At 44.8% G+C, this 15,700-nt stretch overlaps 1 protein-coding gene across 6 annotated transcripts; it reads right to left on the bottom strand.

The window, feature by feature from the left end:
• Positions 1-5,855: 5,855 nt before the first annotated feature.
• On the bottom strand, positions 5,856-11,918 carry LOC119961692 (zinc finger protein 239-like). Of its 6 annotated transcripts, none has more exons than XM_038788979.1 (3): positions 11,841-11,901; positions 10,511-10,563; positions 5,856-6,060 (listed from the first exon to the last, which is right to left on the bottom strand). In XM_038788979.1, the coding sequence occupies exons 1-3, from the start codon at positions 11,898-11,900 to the stop codon at positions 5,922-5,924; spliced, it is 252 nt and encodes an 83-aa protein (XP_038644907.1). In that variant the 5' UTR covers position 11,901; the 3' UTR covers positions 5,856-5,921. The 6 variants fall into 6 exon arrangements, with proteins under 6 accessions (XP_038644907.1, XP_038644908.1, XP_038644903.1 ...); XM_038788980.1 differs by lacking the exon at positions 5,856-6,060 and adding an exon at positions 6,305-6,533 and having other exon boundaries at positions 10,511-10,621; positions 11,841-11,918; XM_038788975.1 differs by lacking the exon at positions 5,856-6,060 and adding an exon at positions 7,086-8,555 and having other exon boundaries at positions 11,841-11,880.
• Positions 11,919-15,700: the final 3,782 nt, after the last annotated feature.

Raw genomic sequence — 15,700 nt, 5'->3', positions numbered from 1 at the left:
ACTTCACCAGCTGCTCCGTCGACCACTGTGCCGTCTCCCACGGCCCTTGCTCTCCGCCATGCTGTCCCGTGTTACCAGCTCTGCTTGCTTCTCCCTTATGGGTCCTTGTCGTCTCACACGGCCACTTCTGGTCCAATTCTCCATACACCGTAGGGGGTTTCTCCTTACTGCCTCACTCTTCACTGATTTATCCCATAAAATCCAAAAATAATGGGAGAAAATGGCCAAACGTCCACTACAGGCAGGAGCTATCAAATGTGCGACCTACTCCTCCATGGCCGCCCCCGGAAGTGTAATGCATTTGTTTGGCAGGTGCTAAATTTGTCTGTCTCGAGTGATGTTTTTTCAGTCTCAATACTGGGTAAGAACTCGTGTTCATCGAAGCAGTTCGCCTCTGCACTTTTAAGGGTCAGCTGGTGTCAGCGGCAGGTTGCCCCCTGTAACTCTAACCTTATCCGGCTTGGCTATTTGCTAAAAAGTTTTAACGTCAAAAATGTGAAAGTTATGGTATAAACGTACCACCTTGTGCGTTTCTTTATCTGGAAAGCAGTTGTCTCATTTTTAACTGGCGTCAGCAAGGTTTCATGCCTCACATTTATTCCCTAATTTAAACTTAAGATCCTGGCTGTTCCTTTTTTAACTGTTCAGTAAAATAATGCACTTCTAAGGAATTGTGAATTACTGTTCCTTTTTATATAACTTAAGAATTTAAATTGATCAAATGTCTTTTTAACTTGGAAAAACAGGATGTGTTGTCCCTAGCTGTGATCTTTAATGCCTGTGAAGTTCTCTGTATTTCAGACAAGCTGCTGCTGTTATCCCATTGTGGGTCTTATCCCTTACTTTTTTTAAATCTCAAGTTATTCTAGATTTCCATAGTTCAAATTACATATTTTGCCAATTTAATTTACAGGGTACTTTATAAAGGATGTAACACAACCCCCCTCTCCCACCCTCCCAGGCAGTGCATTCCAGACCGTCACCATCCTCTGGGTAAAAAAGCTTTTCCTCAAATACACCCTAAACCTCCTGCCCCTCATCTTGAACGTATGACTTCTCGTAACTGACCCTTCAACTGAGGGGAACAGCTATTCCCTATCCACTCTGTCCATGCCCCTCATAAACTTGTGCACTCGATCAGGTTGCCTCTCAGTCGTCTCTGCTCCAGCGAAAACAATCCAAGCCGATCCAACCTCTCTTCCTAACTCACATGTTCCATCCCAGGCAACATCTTGTGAATCACCTCTGCACCCCCTCCAATACAATCACATCCTTCCTATAATGTGGCGACCAGAATTGCACACAGTACTCCAGCTGTGGCCTCACCAAAGTTCTATACAACTCCAACATGGCCTCCCTGCTTTTGTAATCTACGCCTCGACTGATAAAAGCAAGTGTCCCATCTGCCATTATCACCAGCCTATTAACCTGCCCTTCAGCCTTCGGTGATATCTAAACAAACACGTCAAAGTCCCTTTGTATCTCGGAACTTCCCAGTGTCAGGCCATTCACTGAATACTTCCTTGTCATATTACTCCTTCCAATGTATATTCCAGGTTAAATTCCATCTGCCAATTTTTACCATTTTGACCATCCCATCTATATCTTCCTATAACCCAACACACTCAACCTCACTGTTAACCACCTGGCTAATCTTTGTGTCATCCAAACGTACGGATCCTAAACTCTCCCACCACATAGTCACCTCTGTCATTTATATACATGACAGACCCATCACAGATTCCTGTGGTACACCACTGGACACCTGCCAGAGGGGAAACATCCTCTCTTCACCTGTCAAGATGACACCAAATCTATCTAATAATTTTTATTAGTGTCACATGTAGACTTACATTAACACTGCAATGAAGTCCCTGTGAAAATCCCCTAGTCGCCACATTCCGGCACCTGTTCAGGTACACTGAGGGAGAATTCAGAATGTCCAATTCACCAAACAAGCACATCTTTCAGGATTTGTGGGAGGAAACTAGAGTAGCCGGAGGAAACCCACGCAGACACGGGGAGAACGTGCAGACTCCACACAGACAGTGACCCAAGCCGGGAATCGAACCCAAGTCCCTGGAGCAACAGTGCTAACTACTGTGTCACCGTGCTGCCCCACGGGTTTCCTCCCACAGTCCAAAGATGGGCAAATTACGTGGATCGATCAAGCTAAATTGCCCCTTAGCAGGTTTGGGGGGGTTCAGGGCTAGAGTGGGCCTAAGTATGCTGCTGTTTCAGAGTCGGTGCAGACTCGATGGGCCAAATGGCCTCCTTCTGCACTGCAGGTATTATATGACTTCGAAGGTAAAATAAAAGTGGGATGATTTTTGTAACTGTTGATGAAACCAGATCTACTGTAATGTGTACAGATTTGGCCTCCATATTGAAGAAAAGATAGAAATGCGTTAGAAAAGTGGGACAGGCTGGACCTGAAGCCACCAGAGTTTAGAGGTTCGAGAGGTAAACTGACAGAATATGTAACGGTCCTGAGAGGACTTGACGGAGTGGATGTTGAAGGATGTTTTCCCTGTGGGAGAGACCAGAACTAAAGGACAGAGTTTAATAATAAGGGGCCTCCCATTTGGAATGGAGATGAGGAGAATGTTTTTGTCTCAGAAGGTCATGAATTTATGGAACTCTCTTCCCAGAGAGCAGAGATATTGAATATATTTAAGGAAGAGGTTGATAGATTCTTGATGAGCAAGAGGGTGAAATGTAATTGGGGTAGGTGGGAATGTGGTGTTGTGGCCACAATCAGATCAGCCATGGTCTTACTGAATGGTGCAGCAAGCTCGAGGGGTCGAATAACCAATTCCCTTTCCCTGATCCGCCCGACTGCCACTTGCAAGATGATGGCCAGTGAGCCCGCTCCCCCTGGGCCTGTCACCGCGGTAAACACGGGGCCTGCGGCCTCTTATTCAGGGCCTCAAGACTATCCCAGAAGTTGATAAAGTTCCCAGTGCAGCCACGGTTTCCATTCCTACCCTGTGCTCACAATCTCTTCCCGAACCGTCCGCTCCTCCTGTCTCACCATGACTGACACTGAGCACGCTCAGAGCACACACCCACACTGCACCTGTGCACTGGTCTCCTACACTCACTGATAGGGGACTTTCCGCAGAGCGGGGGGTCTGGGTAAGTGTCTCGCCATTGAGAGCTTCAACCATTGTCTGAGCATCCTAGGAGAGATCGAGTCCAAAGGCGAATACCTGGGTCCTCCCCAATGCAAATTCTGTGTCATTCACCCCCCTCTCCCTCACCAATTTCAGGTTGGAAAAGGGTAAACAAATTCTGATAAACAAGGATCAGTGCAATTGTTGCCAGAAGCAAAACTATCAAATTTGTACGGATAATAGCAAAGCTGAGGTTTGAAGTTATTGTGGAAGATTGAACAGGTTTGGGATTCCTTCTTCGGAAAAGAGGCTTTGAGGGAATCTGATAGAGGTTTTTAAAATTATTAATGGGATTGGGTAGCTGTGAAGCCAATATTTCCACTTGGGGGTAAATCAAAAACTAGTGCCAGATAGACAAATTAGCAAGTAATAAATCCAAGATGGAAAGAAGGAAAAATGCCTTTACTCAAGAGAGCTGTTAGAATGTGAAATTCAACACCACAGGAAGTGGTTTAGGTGAAATCATTTAAATGTTTTCAAAAGGAAATTAGATGATTACATGAGAGAAAAGAAAATAGAAAGGTAAGTTGAAAGGCTGAGATGAGGGAGATGGATTGGAAAGAGATTTGAGAACTATAATCACCAGTCCAGATTAGTGAAACCAAATGGTCTATTTCTAGACTCAATATTCTCTGTTTAGCTCAGTTGGTTAGACGGCTGGTTCATGATAGAGCAAGGACAACAGCATGGGTTCAATTCCCATATCAGCTGAGGATATTCACAAAGGCCTTCTCAACCTTACTCCTTGCCTGAGATGTGGCAATCCTCAGGTTAAATCTCCACCAGTCAGCTCTCCTCCTCAAAGGGGAATTCTATTTAATTCAATGCAATCTCTTCCCAGCTCCTGATCAGCATGTTCCCCATCCACCACTCTGGTGCGGCCGCACCTGGAGTACTGCGTGCAGTTCTGGTCACCACATTATAGGAAGGATGTGGAAGCTTTGGAGAGGGTTCAGAGGAGATTTACTAGGATGTTGCCTGGTATGGAGGGAAGGTCTTACGAGGAAAGGCTCAGGGAATTGAGGTTGTTTTCGTTAAGAGAGGAGAAGGCTGAGAGGTGACTTAATAGAGACATATAAGATAGTCAGAGGGTTAGATAGGGTGGACAGTGAGAGTCTTTTTCCTCGGATGGTGATGACCAACACGAGGGGACATAGCTTTACATTGAGGGGTGATAGATATAGGACAGATGTCAGAGGCAGTTTCTTTACTCAGAGAGTAGTAGGGGTGTGGAACGCCCTGCCTGCAATAGTAGTAGACTCGCCAACTTTAAGGGCATTTAAGTGGTCACTGGATAGACATATGGATGAAAATGGAATAGTGTAGGTCAGATAGGCTTCAGATGGTTTCACAGGTCGGCGCAACATCGAGGGCCGAAGGGCCCGTACTGCGCCGTAGTGTTCTATGTTCTATTGTACTGAACATGCCAAGGAATCACACTGGGCTCCTCTGGTCATTAATGGGACACATTCTATCCATATGGAAAATTATGGATTGTAACATTGTCATTGAAAGCTTGATTAGCGAGCAAGAATTTTGTCAATACACTGAGATTGGTTTGAATGTTTCTGTGATCTAATCCTAATCTCAGAAAACTAGCTATGCAGGTAATAAGGAAGGCCAATGGAATTTTGTCCTTTATAGCTAAAGAGTATAAAAGTAGGGACGTGTTGCTGCAACTGTACAAGGCATTGGTGAGACACACGTGAAGTCCTGTGTACAGGTTGGTGCCCTTATTTGAGGAGGGATGTAGTTGCATTAGAGGAAGTTCAGAGGAGGTTCACTAGATTGATTCCCGATATGAGTTTGTTTTATGACCAGAGATTGAGCAGCTTAGGTCTATACTCTGTCCAGTTTGGAAGAATGAGAGGAGATCTAATTGAGGTATACAAGATGAAAAATGTATTGACAAAGTAGAATCTTGTGGGGCAATCTAGAACTAGAGGTCATAGTTTGAGGATAAGGGGGAGCAGATTTAAAACAAAGATGAGGAGATATTATTTCTCTCAAAGGGCCGTGAATCTGCAGAATTCACTACCCAGGAGTGAAGTGGATCCGGGACTTTGAGTAAATTTAAAGAGAAAATAGACAGGTTTTTAAATACGTAATGAAATGAAATGAAAATCACTTATTGTCACGAGTAGGCTTCAATGAAGTTACTGTGAAAAGCCCCTAGTCGCCACATTCCGGCGCCTGTCCGGGGAGGCTGGTACGGGAATCGAACCGGGCTGCTGGCCTGCTTTAAAAGCCAGCGATTTAGCCTTGTGAGCTAAACCAGCCCCTATGGGTCAAAGGGTTGTGGAGAATGGGCAGGAAAGATGAGTGGAGTCCGAGAGGAGATCAGCCATGATCATATCGAATGGCGTAGTCGGCTCGAGGGGCTGAATTGCCTACTCCTGCTCTTACTTCTTATGCAGAGATGGATTAATTCTGTGTTCTGTAAAGTGTGGCCCAGGAGGTGGATTATTACTCAGACCCATGAACTCCACCCCCGTGCTACACCCAGCACCTCCCCACTCCATAAACATCTGTTCGTCTCACTGACACCATTCTCCTCCCTGCCCGCAGTCTGAACCAGACCAATTGCAAACTTCATTTCTTCTTTAACCTTGAGCTGAGCTACTGACTCCATATCCTTTCCATCACTGAGATGACCTCTTTTCACATCTGTAAGACAATTAGCTCCATCCTGCATCAGCCGATTTACTGCCGAAATTCCCGTCTCTTTGTTACTTCCAGGTTCAGCTATTCCAATGCCCTCCTGACTGATTCCCATCTTCCATTCTCCATTAAGTTGCGCTCCGCCAGAACTCTCTGGGTGATTGTCAGTTTAGTGGGAAAGAGTGAATCGAATGGACGGTGGGTCTCAGAGACACGATGAGGTCTGGGGGGGACATGGAGAGAAACAAAAGAAAGACGACAGTTTAGGGCCAGGGCTGAGCAGATCTTCAGAGCAATTTTGAACTGCTGGGCTAGTGGAAGGGAGGGAAGCAGCAGAGACAGCTGATCAGATTGTCTCAATCTTAGTGACAAAGAAGCTCCATCAGCTCCTCACACCTGCTGTGGATGAAGGAGAGGATAAAGGAACTAACTTGTATTAGAGATATTAAAATGATTGACACTGGCTATTCAAGACAAAGCTGATTTATTTGATTTTTATCCAGAATATTAACACAATGATTGGGATCGAGTTTATTAACATCAATAGAAACAGATTCCAAAGGTACGTTTTGAGACAAATGACAGAGAAATATCGGGAACGGCAATGTAACAAAACGAGTGTATTTAATAAAAGCAAAATACTGCGGATGCTGGAAATCGGAAATGAAAACAGAAAACCAGCAGGTTTGGCAGCATCTGTAGAGAGAGAAATGGTTGAACAGACCAGATAAGGATGACAGATTTAGAATCACAGAATGACTACAGTGCAAAAAGAGGCCATTCAGCCCATCGAGTCTGCAAGCACCCTCTGAAAGAGCAAACTACTGAGGTCCACTCACCCACCCTATCCCCATAACCCCACACGCCGATCGTGGCCAATCCACCTAACCTGCACGTGGTTTGACTGTTGGAGGGAACCAGTGCACCCGGAGGAAACCCACGCAGACATAGGGAGAACGTGCAAACTACCCACAGACATTTATCCAAGACCGGAATTGAATCAGGTCCTGGCACTGTGAGGCAGCAGAGCTAACTACTGTGCCACCATGCAACCCTCCTCAAAGTCAGCAATGAACCAAAGACCCAATTTATGGGCTGACACTGGGAAGGGGATCAGAGTGAAGGTGTAGCTGACACTGGGATTAGGGAAAGGGATCAGAGTGAAGGTGTATCTGACACTGGGATTAGGGAAGGGGATCAGAGTGAAGGTGTAGCTGACACTGGGATTAGGGAAGGGGATCAGAGTGAAGGTGTAGCTGACACTGGGATTAGGGAAGGGGATCAGAGTGAAGGTGTAAAGATTATGGGTGAAGATTTGGAGAAAGTGAGTAGCTTCTAGTATGTGAGAAAAGATGGAAGTTTGGAAATGAAGAATCAGATCAGTTCTGGTTGGAGCAATTGGAAGAAGTGCGACGGAATGTTATGTGACAGAAAATTGTCATTGAAACTGAAAAGGAAGAATCAATAAGACAACTGTGAGACTGGCCTTGTTATATCATGCAGGAACTTGGATTACATCAAGAAGAGAGGAACAATAACTGGTTGAAGACTGTAGCCGAGAAGGGATTGAAATGGTCTGGATATCTACTGTGGAGAGAGAAGGAGGAAATGTGAGGCAAATGATGGACATGGGACTGTCAGGAGGAAGAAGAGAAATGTTGAAGATCAGATGGAAAGGTGCGGCGTACTCAGAAATACAGGGGGATTGGGAGAGGAATGTGTGATTGACAGGAGAGGGGGAAAGAGGAAGAAGAACAAAAACAGATCCCAGTAAACATGGTTCAGTCCTGGATCTGTGTAACAGCAAAATCAAATCACAGTAGTTACTTGTGAACCTGCTGGTGTCTCAGCAGATTGGGTAACTCAATGAATCCTTTCCCACAATCAGAGCAGGTGAATGACCTCTCTCCAGTGTGAATCTGCTGGTGCCTCAGCAGGTTGGCTGACTGAGTGAATCCCTTCCCACACTCAGGGCAGGTGAATGGCCTCTCTCCAGTGTGCAAGCGCTTGTGTTTCAAAAGGGTGGATAAATCAATGAATCCCTTCCCACACACGGAGCAGGTGAATGGTCTCTCCCCAGTGTGAACACGTTGGTGTACAGTCAGGTTTGTTGATCGTCTGAACCCAGTCCCACAGCGAGAGCACCTGAATGGTCTCTCATCACTGTGAACACGTTGATGGGACATCAATTGTCCAGAACTTTTATAGCACTTCCCGCAGTCTGAGCATTTAAAAGGCCTCTCGTCAGTGTGACCCTGCTGGTGTACTCGCAAGTTTGATGATCGAGTGAATCCCTTCCCACACTCTGAGCAGATGAAAGGTCTCTCCCCAGTGTGAGTGAGTTTGTGTAAACGCAGGCTGCTGGACTGAGTGAATGCCTTTCCACACTTGGAGCAGATGAACGGTCTTTCCCCAGTGTGAACTCGCTGGTGATTCTGTAGGGCGGATGAATGAGTGAATCCTTTCCCACAGTCCCCACATTTCAACAACTTCTCCTTGTTGTGACTGCACTTGTGTCTCGAGAGGCTTGATGATTGGCTGAAGCCTCGCCCACACACAGAACACTTGTACGGTTTCTCTTCACTGTGAACGGTGCTCTTTTCTTCCATGTTTAAAATCCGATCATATTCAGGTTATAATAAAATAGGCAACTCCGTCTGATCCTGATGTGATGTTTGGTTTTCGTTTTCTGACTGCAAACTCTCCCCTTGTAACAGCCTGTGAAATTGATTTAAAACATTAAATAGGGAGTGAGAGAGAACCCACAAGAACACAAAGGCAGGTTGTGAAATTGAGCTGAATCAATCTGGTCATTTGTGGGTCCGGCACTGGGAAAAAGTGACCATGAAAACTGCTGGATTGTCATAAAAACCCAACTGGTTCAGTGATGTCCTCAGCGAAGGGAACCTGCCACCCGGGCAGAGACTGTACAAGAGTTTGGACACTAGGGGTGAAGAGAGATAGAGAGTGATATATAGAGAGAGATTCATACATGAAGATATACATAATATACAGTGATCCTGATACCAATTTCACTCTCTAAACCACTGACTCCATCCCTCTCTCCAGCAACTGTCTGAAGCTGAACCAGCTTCACAACACGGTTGCCATCTTTGACCCCAAACTGGGCTTCCGACCATGTATCTCTGGGAGTGACCATCCCTCTCTCTAAAATCTCCTCCAGTCACACAACTCTGCGAGATATCTGTGCACATCTCATTGCAGCATCATGAGCATTCCACATTTCAATCACACCAGCACTGCTGGCTGTTGTTTCAGTTCCCTGGGCCTCAGGAATTTCCTCCTTAAATCTCTCCATTTCGGAACCTCATTGAAAATCCTGAAAATCTTCTTTGACTAAGCTTTCGGTCACCGGCTCTAATATCCCGTCATGTGGCTCAGTGTCAAATGCTGCTTTCTGCCATTTCTGTGAAATGTCTTTGAAAATGTTAATATGTTAAACGTATATAACTACAAATCATTGACACTGACTTGGGCATTTTTGGCATTGCTGCATTATGGCTGGGTATAAATCCTGTAACTCCTTATCTAATAACATTGTTTGAGTCCTTTCACAACACGGACTGCGGTGGTGAAGAAAGCAAAACATCATCTTCTCCACAGATAACTGGGGATTGGAAATATTTGCTGCTGGTCTTGTTGGTGACACCCAAATCCCAAGAATAAATTTGACAAAATATGTACATAAAAATAGATCAAAATCACCTCCAGAAAAACTTGTTTCTAAATGTCAGTTTAGCAACCCAATCTCCCTTGGAATCTACTCCCTTGACAATTTTTAATCTGAAATCATTGCTCCAAACTGGGGTCAAATTCCTCAGGGTAAAACCCAGAAGCTTCTCCTCCATCTCCACTCTAGCCAAACTGAAACAACAAAACAAATGCACGGTAGCATTGTGGATAACACAATCGCTTCACAGCTCCAGGGTCCCAGGTTTGATTCCCGGCTTGGGTCACTGTCTGTGCGGAGTCTGCACGTCCTCCCCGTGTGTGCGTGGGTTTCCTCCGGGTGCTCTGGGTTCCTCCCACAGTCCAAAGATGTGCGGGTTAGGTGGATTGGCCATGCTAAATTGCCCGTAGTGTCCTAAAAAGTAAGGTTAGGGGGGGTTGTTGGGTTACGGGTATAGGGTGGATACGTGGGTTTGAGTAAGGTGATCATGGCTCGGCACAACATCGAGGGCCGAAGGGCCTGTTCTGTGCTGTACTGTTCTATGTTCTATGTACAAGACCCTGGAAAGAAAACACGCTGCAGGGATAGGAGGAAAGAGCAGAGGAGCGGGAGGGGCTGATTAGTTCTTGCAAAAAGCATAGGCATGATGGGCTGAATGGCCTTCACCTGTACTGTAATGTTTAAATGATTCTGTGGAAAAAGGAGCTCTCCTGGAGCCTAGAGACCAACGTTCACAAGCAATATCCACCCACATCACAGTAAAATACCAAACATGGTTAAAATAAACTCACTATTAGAGGAAGAAGTTAAACAATGGTAGAGATGTGTTCAGGGAGAGCAAAGCTGAAACAGAGCAATGGGTGAACATGGATTCAGATCCACAGTAAAGGAGCCAAACCTGCCCCAGAGCCCTGGAACTAGAGCACAGATAACAAAGCACAACACTGAAAACTCTAAATTATGAATGCTCAATAATACTCACCTCTGGAACAATTTCACCATTTTCAAATTTAAAACCTCCTGCTGGACCTGCAGCTGGAAAGATATCAGAAGCACTGGAATTAGAGGAAATCACAATCTTCAAAGCTCCTAACTATAAAAAGAGATTATAATTGTCATTTGTGGTTAGAAATTAAGAGATACACATTTTTTCTGACTTCAGATTGCTATGTGAAAATCCTCCTCTTCTAACCCCCTGTAAAACAAGTTTCCAAAATCCATCAGTCAATCCAGTATATAAATTCATAACATTCCCTCCTCCTGTATCCTAGCATTGGATTACGTAAACTGGGATCTGCTGACGTTGGAAGCAGGTTGGGCAAGATTCGCTGAGTTGATTCCTCACATGAAGGGATTTGTTTTATGAGGAAAAGTTGGGCAGGTTACACATATACTCATTGCCATTTAGATAAATGAGACGTTATCTTACTGAAGCATATATAAGATTCTGAGGGAGGTTGGCAGGGTAAGTCCTGAAAAGATGTTTCCTCTCAATAGTGAATCAAGAATTGCAGGGACAGTTTGATGAGGAGCAATTAATTATTTCAGAGGAGCAGTAGCCGGTGGAATTCTCTCCCCCAGCGAGCAGAGGAGACTGGGCCATTGAGTATATTAAAGGTTGTGTTCTGTACATTTTTACCTACAAGGCAGACAAAATGTTAGGGAGGATGGGGGCAGGGGAAAATGGAGTTAAGAGAATGATCAGATGAGCCATGAGTTTACTGAATGGCAGAGCAGCCTTGATTGTCCAAGTGGCCTCTTTCTGCTTCAAATTCTGATCTTATCCTTCTGTTATCGGGATGGCCGCACATGTGCCCTACAGAACTTCCCTCCTCTAAAGATAGCGGCCTTTAACCTGTACCTTTCTCAATGAGACAAACATTTCTCTCCTGGTCACTGGAACCCTAAAGCTCTGCCAGACCAAAGATGTGCAGTTTAACAGGGTTGGCCATGCTAAATTTGCTCTTAGTGTCCAAATGATTAAGTGGGGTTATGGGTATAGGGTGTGGGGGTAGGTAGGCTGTTCTTTCCCAGGGTGGGTGCAGACTGGACGGGCCGAATGGCTCCTTTTGCCGGGATTCTGATTCTCTCCATTGGCAGCAGGATGTCCGCGCATGCGCTCTGCTACCCGCTGGATGACGATGGCGGCGGCGGAACTGGGCCTGATCCCCGATAAAAGCTCCACAGCTGCAAACATGCGACCTGCCGGATCCTATTCCGGTCTTGGGACCTGCACCCGGTGTTTATAAAACCTCCGCTTCCGCCCCACCCGCGGTACCCGGCTCCATTCCTCTCTCCGCCCCGACTCACACCTGCAGAAAAATAAACCGTTCCCGCACTGGCAGGGCTCCCAGAAAAGTGATACTGCGCATGCTCCAGGTACAGCAATGCGCCTGCGCACTGGCTCCTGTTGCGGGACTAGGGCACATTCAGAGTCGCGGGAAATGTTGGGTACTCATAGAGTCATAGAATTTACAGTGCAGACTCGGCCCATCGAGTCTACTAACCGCACCATTGAAAGCTCAAACATTTAATACAACAAAAACTTTGTTACCAATTGAGATAAAATAGTTTAAAAATCTCAAATTGTGAATTGGTGATCTGCTATGTTCCATATGGGGCTGAATTTCCCCTTGGTGTCCAAAAGATTAGGTGGTGGTGCGGAGATAGGGTGGAGTCGTCAGCTTTGACAAAGAGTCATCGGACTCTAAATGTTAGCTCTTTTCTCTCCCTACAGATGCTGCCAGACGTGCTGAGATTTTCCAGCAGTTTCCCTTTCGCGTGAGCTTAAGTTGGGTGTGTGGAAAGAGTCCAACGGCCAGTGCAGACTCCCTGGGATGAATAGTCTCCATCTGAACTGTAAATTCTATGATTTCTGAAAGTTCTCTTTTGCATCCAAGAAGAGCAGAGGTTTTAAGGCTGTTATGTGTTTCCCTCTCTCTCTCCTCTACTGATGGTGCTGACTCTTGCTAGCTCCAATCACACAGTCAGTGATTCCTCTCTCTGTCTATGATACTGAATATTCACTTGTAGAATGATATCGTACAGATGGAAACTATTTGGCCCATCATGTCTGTTCTAGATCTTTGAAAGGTCACAAGAATAAGAGTAGGCCATTCATCCCCTCACGCCTGTCCCCCCATTTAATGAGATCACGGTTGATCTGTGGCCTAATTCCATACACCTGCCTTTTGTTAATATCCCTGAATATCTTTGCTTAACAAAAATCTATCTATCTCAGATTTAAAATTAACAACTGTTCTAGCTTCAACTGCTTTTTGTGCGACAGAGTTCCAAACCTCTACCAACCTAATTTAATTTAATAATCTTTATTGTCACAAGTAGGCTTACATTAACACTATCATGAAGTTATTGTGAAAAGCCCCGAGTCGTCACATTCCGGCGCCTGTTTGGGTAAACAGAGGGAGAATTCAGAATGTCCAAATGACCTAACAGCACGTCTTTTGGGACTTGTGGGAGGAAACCGGAGCACCAGGAAGAAACCCATGCGAACAGAGGGAGAATGTGCAGACTCCACATAGACAGTAACCCAAGCCCGGGAATCGAACCCAAGACCCTGGAGCTGTGAAGCAACAGTGCTACCCACTGTGCTACCATGAACCTTTAAGTGAAGAGGTGTTTCCAAACACCTCTCCTGAACTGTCTCACCCGAATCGTTAGACTCTGCCCCTAGTTTTCTAATTGCCCAGCAGTATAATTATTTTATTTTTATCTACTCGGTCTTTCCCTATTAGTATCTTGAATACTTCGATCAGATCACCCCTTAACTTTCTAAATTCATGTAAAATAGGCCTAATTTGTGTAATCTCTCCTGTAACTTAACCTCTGTAGTCCAGTTATCATTATTGTAAACATATGTTGCAATCCCTTCAACGCTAATATATCCTTCCTGAGGTGTGGTGCCCAGAACTGCTCACAGTATTCCAAGTGGGGTCTAAACAGGGTGTTGTATAGTTGCATCATAAGCTCTGTGTCTCTGTACTGCAATCCTCTAGATATAAAGGCTAGCATTCCATTAGCCTTTTGATCATTTTCTACATTTGTTCATAGCATTTTAAGGATCTGTGCACCTTAACCCCAAGTCTATTTGGACACAAATTGTATGTAATCTCTATCCATTTAGAAAGTACTCTGCTCTATCCTTTTCGGTCCAAAATGGGTAACCTGAAACTTGCTGACATTAAATTCAATCTGCCACACTTTTGCACATTTCCCAAGTCTGTCACTATCTCCTTGCAATTTTATGCAATCATCTGGACTGTCGACAATGTCACCTAACTTTGTACCACCAGTAAATTTGGATTCATCTTTCTATGCCATCATTCAAGTCATTAATGAATAGTGTGAATAATTGAGGCCCCTCACAGATCCCTGTGGTACACCACGAGTCACATCATACCAATTAGAATACTTACCAATTATCCTCACCCTCGTTCGCCTGTCAGCTAAACAATTTCCTAACCATGTCAATAATTTGCCCTCAACTTCATGGACTTCCACGTTTTTTAAATGTATTTTATTACAAACATGTATCAAAACAGTTTACAGCGAACAAACACTCCTTAAACATACTTCCCAACAATCAACTGTACAGTCTGTACAGATTTTTCCGCTTTTTCACCCCCACTCCCCTGCAACAAACAGCCCCTCAAACACGGTCACAAACATTCCTCAGCTGTCTTTTAACCCCCCCTAAAGAGCCCCTTAACTCATTCTTTATCTTCTCTTCTCTAATCACAGGAAGTCGTACAGGTCACCCAACCAAGACACTACCCCCGGGCCTTCCACTTTAGTTGACAGTCTCTCATGTGGAACTTTGTCAAATGCCTTCTGGAAGTTCATATAGATAAAATCCATAGACATTCTACTGTCCACTACCTTCGTCACATCTTCAAAAAATTCAATAACATTTCTTAAAAATTAACTTACAGGATGTGATAGTGATCACAATTCGATTACGTTTACTTTAGTGATGGAAAGGGATACGTATATACCACAGGGCAAGAGTTATATCTGGGGGACAGGCAATTATGATGCGATGAGGTAAGTCTTAGGATGCATCGGATGGGGAGGGAAACGGCAGGGGATGGGCACAATTGAAATGTGGAGCTTGTTCAAGGAACAGGTAGTGCATGTCTTTGATAAGTATGTGCCTGTCAGGCAGGGAGGAAGTGGTCGAGCGAGGGAACCATGGTTTACAAAAGTAGTTGAAACACTTGTCAAGAGGAAGAAGGAAGCTTATGTAAAGATGAGACGTGAAGGTTCAGTTAGGGCGCTCGAGAGTTACAAGTTAGCTAGGAAGGCTCTAAAGAGAGAGCTTAGAAGAGCCAGATGGGGACATGAAAAGTCTTTGGCAGGTAGGATCAAGGATAACCCTAAAGCTTTCTATTGATATTTCAGGAATAAAAGGACAACTAGGGTAAGAGTAGGGCCAGTCAAGGACAGTAGTGGGAAGTTGTGCGTGGAGTCCGAGGAGATAGGAGAGGTGCTAAATGAATATTTTGCGTCAGTATTCAGACAGGAAAAAGTCAATGTTGTCGAGGAGAATACTGAGATACAGGCTACTAGACTAGAAGGGCTTGAGGTTCATAATGAGGAGGTGTTAGCAATTCTAGAAAGTGTGAAAATAGATAAGTCCCCTGAGCCGGATGGGATTTATCCTAGGATTCTCTGGGAATCTAGGGAGGAGATTGCTGAGCCTTTGGCTTTGATCTTTAAGTCATCTTTGTCTACAGGAATAGTGCCAGAAGACTAAAGGATAGCAAATGTTGTGTCCTTGTTCAAGAAGGGGAGTAGAGACAACCCCGGTAACTATAGACCAGGGAGCCTTACTTCTGTTGTGGGAAAAGTCTTGGAAAGGTTTATAAGAGATAGGATGTATAATCATCTGGAAAGGAATAATTTGATTAGAGATACTCAACACGGTTTTGTGAAGGTAGGTCGTGCCTCACAAACCTCATGGAATTCTTCGAGAAGGTGACCAAACAGGTGGATGAGGGTAAAGCAGTTGATGTGGTGTATATGGATTTCAGTAAAGCTTTTGATAAGGTTCCCCACGGTAGGCTATTGCAGAAAATACAGAGGCATGAGATTCAGGGTGATTTAGCAGTTTGGATCAGAAATTGGCTAGCTGGAAGAAGACAAAGGGTGG

Source organism: Scyliorhinus canicula, unplaced genomic scaffold (genome assembly GCF_902713615.1).
Source record: "Scyliorhinus canicula unplaced genomic scaffold, sScyCan1.1, whole genome shotgun sequence".
NCBI lineage: Eukaryota > Metazoa > Chordata > Chondrichthyes > Carcharhiniformes > Scyliorhinidae > Scyliorhinus > Scyliorhinus canicula.
This window is presented reverse-complemented; position numbering and strand designations above follow the sequence as displayed.

What these genes read in the sequence shown, in the direction of transcription:
- LOC119961692 (XM_038788975.1), bottom strand. Translation starts at nt 8,446, where the DNA reads ATGGAAGAAAAGAGCACCGTTCACAGTGAAGAGAAACCGTACAAGTGT.